The 9,223-nt window shown below is 46.3% G+C and overlaps 1 protein-coding gene across 1 annotated transcript; it reads left to right on the forward strand.

The window, feature by feature from the left end:
- The first annotated feature begins 988 nt into the window (after positions 1-988).
- On the forward strand, positions 989-3,117 carry LOC119284257. The gene is made up of 3 exons (XM_037563455.1): positions 989-1,063; positions 1,612-1,631; positions 1,711-3,117. Exons 1-3 carry the CDS (start codon positions 989-991, stop codon positions 2,939-2,941), a joined length of 1,326 nt encoding a protein of 441 aa, XP_037419352.1. The 3' UTR covers positions 2,942-3,117.
- Positions 3,118-9,223: the final 6,106 nt, after the last annotated feature.

The raw sequence follows: 9,223 nt of genomic DNA on the forward strand, positions 1-9,223 counted from the left end.
GAACCCTCGAGGCCGTCCTTGAGCACATTGAGGCCTGGGATACCCGGCGCCCCCTCCTTCTCTCGTCGCCGCGACAGCTCCTGGATGCCACGGCGAATGGAGACGGCGACATCATCGTCGTCGGGCTCTGGCTCTCTGTCCTCCAGCTCGCCGGCACTTCGCCCCGTCAAGCCGGAGCTGCAGGAGACGCCACTAGGGCGCCGCATGCACGGCGGCGCCCTTGTCATCAACGAGGGCGGCCGCCCTTCTCCTTCCTACGAAGACCGATCCAGGTTTGCTCCCCGTGAAGAAGGAGCACGAGGCCATGCCCGCCGCCTATGAGACTGCCCTCAAGTGGGTGAAGGCGGACTACGTCCGCGAGCAGATGGAGCGCCAGCGCCGGGCGATCGTGGAGATCGCCGCTCGGCGCCGCGGACGCGCGGAGGGCGGCGTGGTCGTCCTCGACAGCGACGACGAGGATGCGCCCGGGCCGTCCAACCCCCCGCGCATCGGCGACGCTGGTCAGGGGTGCAGCAGAGACAGTGACGATGATGACGGTGACGATAGCGACTACACCTAGTTCTACAGGCTCCTCGGCATGTAGATGGCGGGAGGCAGCAGTGGCTGGGCGTAGTCGTTTTTAATTTGTGTTTTTAGTTTTTTATACAAATATCAATGAAAATCATCTAGTTTGGACGAAATTGTGTCTTGTTTGGCCAATTTTATATTTCAAAAAATGGCATCTGGGGCAACTTGGGTGCGGCGGCTGGGAAACCCAGTCACCCCCACGACGAAATTATTGCCTTTTTTTTTTTGAGTCCACGACGAAAACGACGAAATTATTGCCGGTTCGTTCCAGGCGCTATCTCAAGCCCTGGGCCGAACCGGAGATGCTCTTACGGTCATACCCATGTTCGGCCCATTATACCTGGACTAGGCCGGGCCGGCGTTATCCGAGAGTTCTGAAGGCGCGCTGCTCATCCGAGAGCTGGAAGAATCGGCGGCGCACATGGAGGCGCAGCCGCGGGAGATCTTCCTCGGCGCCGGCGGCCACTGCTTCCTCGTCCTCGTCCTCGTCGCTCACGTAATACACCCAAACCCTACCTCGTCCCGTTTCTCTTCACCTGCGGATGTTGCATCAGATCCGCCTACATCTGCAAGTAGGGATTAAGGCATAGATGGATTCTTTCTGCTTAGTCTCGAAGAAGAAAAGCAATCCAGATTGAGACTTTCCCACTTTAGATCTCCAACATTGCAGATAATAATAGAGGGTGTCGGTCACCGATTCTCAATTTGCTCTGAAATTCGTATGTGCTCTGCTTTTATTTTTCTGTCAGCATGGACACTTGCCAGATACATTATTTGTTTGAGAAATACTAGGCGATTGTGGTGTGTAATCTGTATGAACAAAGATCTACAAGAAACTTAAACAAGCCGTCTATCTAGCGCGTATTATATACATATAACTTCCCCATATAATTTATATTCAGTTTTTTCATCATTGTTGATCTTATTCTGAACTTCTCAGGAGCGACAACTCAATGCGATTAGTACCTTTGTTCAGTTCAGTGTATGATGGGAACATAGTTTGGCGTTGATGTCCTAACGACACGCATCACTCATGTTTTTTAGAATCTTGGTAGCTCATCTTGGTAACTCATGTTCTTTTTTATACAGTTATACCTTGTTTCGCAAGCCTAACCTTTTTCTTAAATTTGCTTTGTTGAACAGGGAGAGACCCATCATGCAAATAATGGCCAACAGGACATGTTCTGCTTCTGCCTCCTCACTCTTTGCTTCATCTCGGCCACAAGGATGGGCAGAGCTCCCGGACGACCTGCTCCGACCCATTGTCGCTCTACTACGCTCGTTCCGCGACCTCCTCGCCTTCGGTACCACTTGTCGTCATTGGTGTGATCTCTTCTCAGCACGCAGGTCCTCTCTCCAGCCTCTGCTCCTCCACCCCAATCTCCGTACCGACGGTGGACAGACTCTCTCGCATAACTGTTGGACCTTATTCCACAAAGGCGCATGGAGATTGGCTGACCCTGCTGCCACCTCATCCTCTCGCAGTTTTCTTTCCTTGAGTGACCTCAGAAGCATGACCTTTCTGCGCTACTCCCATGGTCAGCTCATCTTCTACGACAACAATGGGTTCCATATTGTTCATCCGTTCAGTGGCACTAAGGTTGGTCCTCCTTCCCTCCAGTCAGTTCACTTCACTTGCATCAGCTATGTCACCTTAACTGCCCCTGTTGCATCCGCTGATTCGCATCTCCTTGTCGGTGCTGGAGCCTATCTGTTCCTGTGGCGCATCGGGAGCGACTCTTGGACAAAACACAGTCCTAAAGTTGGTCGTTTTTCCATTGAACAAAATGTGGCCTTCAAGGGCAAGACATATGCCCTAGGGTCTTTCGGGTGGTTCTACATCATTCACTTGTCACCCAGTCTCATTGTTGAGAAGTTTAAAGTTGTGTTCGAGGAAGATAAAACCGAAGATCTCTATTCGGCAAATGAAAAAGCATGGCTACTGGTGTGTGGTGACACGCTTCTCTTGATCAAACTTGTGGAGGCGGGAAGACGGATGCGCTCGGAGGCCTTCCAGTTCATGCCCTTCAAGCTTGAGTCATTGGACACCATGACCAAGAAGGCAAGGTGGGTGAAAGTGAACAAGTTAGATAACTGGGCCATCTTTATCAGCGTTGACGAGCGGTGCAAGGCGTTGCCGTGCATGAACCCAGAGGGATGGGGAGGAAGGAGCAACCACATATACTTCCCAAGTTATCAGTCTGAAAAACCTTGGGCTGCAGTCCAACTATGGGAAAAATGTTATTACCGTTCGACACAGCTCTTCAACACTGGAAGACGGTACCTGAAATTGGAGTCAACCTGGGTCTTCCCCGCGCGTTTCCTTGTTACGTCCTGCGATGATCTTACGGCCGTGAGTGCGGTTGATGATTAGCTTCTGATACAGCTTTGGTGGGAGGATTCTACTATGTTGCAGTAGCAAGATGAGTAGTTCACTGAATGTTCTTGACGTGTTTCAAAACTTGCATTACAAACAGAAGTGTAGATTAAGTTATCAGATTATGTACTTTTCTCTCTTTTTCTGTGGCAATTACAAGGGAGTTTCTTACAGATTGTGGAGTTTTCTTGTACCTGGGCACTTGATAACATGGGCTAGGCCTGTAACTTCCCTTTAATACATAGATAGCTAAGAGTAATTGTACTATGATTGTTGATTATTCACGTGATGTGCTTGAGCATATGACAGTCTTATTGGGTGGAAATGTGAATCTTGAGAACATAGCTTGGGCAGAGCTACCATTTTTTAACTGAACATTGTACGCCATTTTGGGCTGGAGATTTGCAAGGTCACCAAGAATTAGAGTGAGGATGCAAGTCCATAGCATCAGGTTAATATAGACTGCAAGTTCAGCCAACAAACATATAACCAGCATATATGCATTCAGCACAAATTTTATATTTCACACCAACAAAAACTAGGCAGACAGAGTGTTCGACAACCAAAAAGCTCTGCATTTGCACGTAGCTTCAGCAAACAGCTCTGCGTGCATTTGATTATCTCTGTTTAGAAGAAGATCAAGCTACAAATAGATGTATGGACCAAACAAAGCACATAACTAAAATAAAGCCCAGGCACATATCTGACATGGTGCACACAAAAAATGCTGAAGACCCAAGGAGCTAGTATTGATTCAGGATGCAAACCCTTATCTTTTGTATGCAAAAGAAGAGTAATTAACAAAGTTCAGTGAAAACAGCAACATGTAGCACAAGTTTTGCCTCCAGGAATGTACACTGGGTGGCAAACAGAGATTATTACAAATCTTGATGTACTCCGTCAAAGGAGCGGAAACTAGAAGGAACATAGCGACAAAAAGTCCCCAAGTGCAGCCAACGACAACAAGACAACTGCGCGCTGCAATGACACGATCTTATACCCAAGCTGCAAAGGATGTAGGATTGCGAGCAAGATAAGCATTGATCGTCGCAAAACAAGGTTCTGGCTCCAACTCCTCATTTTGGTTGCCATCTACTGGGTATGAAAATACCCGAGCATTTTCATCCAACTGATAGACAAGGCCACTCCTCATTTTACGTTTCTCGCCAAAGAAGAACGCCCACTTCTTCAAGCCTTCCTCTTCCACGCTGACGTACTTTGCAGGTTCAGTTGAGAAGTCAACGGAGAAGGCTTCCCCGTTGCGACCAAGTAGGAGAAGTGTGTCTTCACAAGCCACCAAATTTCCGGAAAGCACGTACGGGTCCATATAATCTCTGCAATCAACTCTTAGTACCTCAACATGAAACTGAGGTGCCAAATGCACGGTGTATAGTTTTTGACGCATCCTCATAATGACCCGGCCTTTGAAGGACACCATCTCCTTGATCAAATGTGCATTTAGAAAATCGCAGTGCAACCAAGAGGGGCTCCCAACTCGCCAAGCGTACAGGCAGTGCGGGCTGCTGACAAATAGATATGAATCTGGTGACGCCTTTGGAGATATGAAGGTTTTGTAGCATAGTTGACTCAATGGGAAAGGTGGAGCTGCAACTGTAGTGCCATTGAGCACGTCCATAATGACAAGGGATCTCTCGTGGCAGAAAATCGCATGACCATAAGAACATTTGACGACTGTCATTTTGTCCAAAATACTTGGAGGGGTCAAGCGACACAACGGAGTACTTGGATATACAGGATCAATGAGCTCCCATGTGTTTCCAATGTTAGAGCCAGCTGAGCTTGTCTGGTCGGCACAGTTCCGGAAAATAAACAGGTGGGAAGAGCTCTTCTAAGGTAGAATTGATTGACATGAATGCGGCATACCAGCTAGGGCAGGTGGCGATGAATGCAAGAAGGTCACGGGTTGAACCCAACAGGACAATGATGGAGTGCAATAATCCGTGTGGTAGGTCCGCCCAGCCTTCGGGTCCAAACATGACACGGTGCACGGAGATGGGGGTGTTGGAGCTCCGGTTGATGTTTTGCATGATATCAGCTTCAAATTCTGCATTAAGGATCATGAAAGGACAACAATTTTAGCAATGGACTTGAGTTAACTATATAATATAAATTGCTATCACTATTTTAATTAAATTGGTACTACTACAGCTATGATAATTATACAAACACAATAAAAATGTTTGTAGAAACTATAAACATAATACATAGTAGAGCAAAGACTACAGTATTGCCATCGAAATGTGCATCTGCCTCAAGAAAATTTGATCATGATAAAATTCATCAACATTTGAAAAGAAAAGGCAAGTTCTGTATTTTTCTTTCCACCGAATGTTATTTATATATGTGTCGCAACAGGTTTGGCTCTTGTCTCCACCTCGATTCTGGGCCCACAGATACGCGATAAATTTCATCAACATTTGAAATTAAAAAGTGCAAGCAATATTGAAATTCTAAGATTGTTCTACACTGATAGTGGTAAACCCTTGAACTATTTCATATGTTCATATAGCATAAACACAACAGGATCGCACATCCACCAACAACACATACACTCAGATCCCCAAATCATCCATGGCAGAGTCAGGCTAACAAGAACAAAAGTGCGATGAGCGCGTCAGAGGAGGTCGCCCCCAATGGGGGTGATGGCGGGCCAAGGAAGATGATCCTGGGCAGCCTTGCACGGTGGAGAACTCTGTCTGACCATGGACCGTGGCACCGGTCAGCGAATATATATACTCGGCCAACCCATGAGACCATGTCCTACACAGAAATTGACTTAACCTAGATCACATCGTATACTACATATTTGGACTCAAGCTTGACTCAAACACGTGAACTCCTACTAGTACATGTACATGACTTTGGTTAGTCCCCAAAGAAATAAAGCCACGTGACATGCAAAGCACCAACTACATCATGTTCCAAACAAAACAATCAAGATTATGCTAACACTAGCGTCGGCCCCTGCACAACCAATGGCTATCATGGGTTCCCAACTCCAGCAGGAGGTGGGAAAGGTCTCGTCCACGATACCGGCAATCACTCCAAAGTTACTTGTATGTACAACTCAGAGCAAGGGGGTAGAACTCGACATCAACTTGGTTCCTTCCCTTGCCAGGGGCTAAACCCGGAGGGCGGAGGTGATTCAAGGCCAGGCCTCCTCCATGAGTCCAGCAGCCAGCAAGGAAAATGAAGTGGGCGAAGTCAACCTCAACAAGGCTCCTCCCCTACCCCTGGAGCCAGTAACACGAAAGCCAAGCACCACAAAGGTAAGAATAGCCTCAAGGCTAAGCCAGGGAAGTAAGTTGATCAATCCCTGGTGAACACTGAGGCGGTGTTGGGTAAATGCATGGGACGTGACAGTGAGTCTGGTAGTGAGTTTGTGGCGACACGCAGTTAGAAGGGTCCTGGTCTGAACAAGAAGGCATGAGGTGAGGGTAATGGAGGTGGCATGAGCAACATAGGTGTGTTAGGCGGTAAGGAAGCTATCGGCCCATTGGTTGCCGATGAATGACATGTGATAAGGAAGCACCTATCAGGAGAAATGAGTCGCCTGATCTAGAACTATTGGGGCCTCGGACAGTCCTGGATAGTTGAAGAGCTAGTTTGCCTCGTGCACGCATATACCACTTGATGATCGTTTTACTTTCTGAAACTCAGCAATGTGAAAAGAGTTTCAATAATGTTAGGTGGATGCTAAGCCGCCAGCATTGTATTGTGCATGATGGTAAGGGCAAGGGTGCGCTGCGTTGTTCTGAGATAAATGAACTAAAATAAAAAGACTGCCATATGACCTGAGGTACATCAATATCTTAATTCATGATGATTCCCGTGGCCCAAAGTGTCAGGCTACATGGTGAACCTAAGGAGTAAGGAAGACGTCACATCTGGAGTTTACTCAAAAGAATAGAGCCAGATGCTCATGAACACTTGTTGATGATAGGTGATTTTTATGAGACGATGTGGCAGCGTGAGCACTTCTCAGTAGCTTGGATATTCGAGAGAAAAATACCAAGTTCAGAGAAGCCTTGTTCTAGTGTGATCTTCATAATTAGGGCTATAAGGGGCCTTCCTGGACATACGATAATAAACAGTATGGCAAGAGCAATGTGACCGTCGGGTTGAAAGTGCAGTTGCATCGTCGGGTTGGTGTGATTTATTCAGAGTGAACAATGGTACACACATATGCTCCAACCACTTTCCTCTATGGCTGCAATACGGAGACAGACCAAGGTGCATAGCAACGTGAAATCCTTTCGGTATGAGTAGATATGTGAAAGATTATCGTCGCCGGAGGGAACTACTGAAATCCCTGGCCGATGACTGCACTAAGCTGGGAGTGCTGCAACAGGATGTTTGGTCCTGGACATGAAAGATTTTGGGTCCATGATAAGCAGTACTCACTGGCTGAGAAGGAATATTATAGTCACATACTGAATGCACTATCTTATTGGTTGCGGATGGTTGGGAAAGCATCTTAAGAAAGCAGGTCTTGGAAGGGAGGTTAATGCCTATCAAAATTGTTGAGGGAGCCTCGGTGTCTCTAAACTAATGTTTGTTGATGGCAGCCTTTTGTTCTTCAAGGCCGTATGAAGAGAGGTGAGGGTAGTGAAGGACACTCCAAATATATTTCAAAGGTGTACATGATAGCTTCTTAGCCCGGATAAATGCTCTTTATTATTTAGTGAACACTGCTCGCCCCATGTCCAATAAGAGGTAAAGGTCACCCTTGGTGTTGTGGCTTCCACTTTTGAGAGTAAATATTTGGGTTTACCAACCCCAGAAGGTAGGATATTTGCCTCGAATTTTAGTCAATCATGGAAAGGTTCACAAAAATGTGCAAGGACTGGATTGAAAAGTATATGACCCATGCAGCTAAAGGGGTCTTGATCAAGTAAGTGGTTCAAGTGCTTCCCAATTACTTATTTGGATTGTTCAAATGTCCACGGGCTTTTGTGATAAGTATGAAAATTTTATCTGGGACTTTAGGTGGGGCGATGAGTAAGGACATCACAAGTCAATTGGCTCTCCTGGTACCAACTTATAAAACAAAAGAGAGGAGGTGTTCTAGGATTCTGGGATATGCATATGTTTAACCAAGCTCTCCTGGCAAGGCAAGGGTGGAGACTGATTCACAAGCCGAATAGTTTATGTTCCAGAGTATTGAAATCATAATTATCGTTGTGGGATATTCTGGACATGGTCATTTCCTCGTATGCATCCCCCGCTTGGAGTTAAGATACTCAAGGAAGGCATCATCTGGCATATAGTGAATGGACGAAAAATTCAGATTCAGAGAGACAACTGGATTCTGAGACAGTATGGCCTCAGGTTGCCAAATTCGCTAGAAACTCAAGGTTGAGGTGGATTAACCAGTTGGTTCTCTCGATAAAAAATGAATGTAATATTAACCTTGTCCATAGGCTATTTTCTGATTTTGATGTAGAGGAGATATTTGGCATAAATCACCCTTCTATGTGATGGATGACGTGCTTATAAACTTGCCACCCAACTCAAATTCAGGTACAACTCCCCTGCTTCTAGCTCTTCAAGTGCGACATATAATTGGAGTATTTGGGATGTGATTTGGAGAGCTAAGGTTCCAGAGAAGGTTAAGGTCTTTGGCTGGAGGTTGCTACTGGCTCACTAGCTACACAATTGTGTAAATTTATAAAGGCGCTGAGTGTAACACCATTTGTGCTATTTGTGGTAACTATGTGGAGCATGAATTCCAATCTCCACAGTGGCTTTGGGATGTTGGCTAGTGTCCCATCAATACTTCTTTTTTTGAGGGAATTGGTGTCCCGTCAATACTTAATGCCCCTCTGTCTAATGATTGCAATCAGTCTATGGTAATATACAAATCTAGTGTTTTCCCTCAATTAAGTAAAATAAACACAACTCAGAGATCAACTAATTTTTACCTTAATTTTTCTAGAAAAAAATAGGGCGAGTTCTTCCCCTACCTTCTTCGATGTTGATAGCGGAGGGTGAAGTGGAGGCAACAACTACCTTCTCCGATGCCAATCGTGGTAAGACGTGGCCATCGGAGACAGTATGCTGCTTTCCTTCATCGCCAATCATCATGTTGGCTCCAGATCTAGGAAAAATGGCTTGTCGCCCACCCCTAGGACTCCAGATCTGGATGTAGTTGGTCGCCCAACTGCGACGACTCCAAATCTGGATGCGGTTGGTCGCCCACACCTAGGACTTCAGATGTGGATGGAAACACAGTAGGGGGCCACGTGGTTGTCTCAA

The sequence above is a fragment of the Triticum dicoccoides genome, chromosome 4A (genome assembly GCF_002162155.2).
Source record: "Triticum dicoccoides isolate Atlit2015 ecotype Zavitan chromosome 4A, WEW_v2.0, whole genome shotgun sequence".
NCBI lineage: Eukaryota > Viridiplantae > Streptophyta > Magnoliopsida > Poales > Poaceae > Triticum > Triticum dicoccoides.

What these genes read in the sequence shown, in the direction of transcription:
- LOC119284257 (XM_037563455.1), top strand. Translation starts at nt 989, where the DNA reads ATGGAGGCGCAGCCGCGGGAGATCTTCCTCGGCGCCGGCGGCCACTGC. An exon ending in TCCTCGTCCTCGTCGCTCAC is followed by an intron (nt 1,064 to 1,611) that starts GTAATACACCCA and finishes CATGTTTTTTAG; the next exon opens with AATCTTGGTAGCTCATCTTG. An exon ending in AATCTTGGTAGCTCATCTTG is followed by an intron (nt 1,632 to 1,710) that starts GTAACTCATGTT and finishes TTTGTTGAACAG; the next exon opens with GGAGAGACCCATCATGCAAA.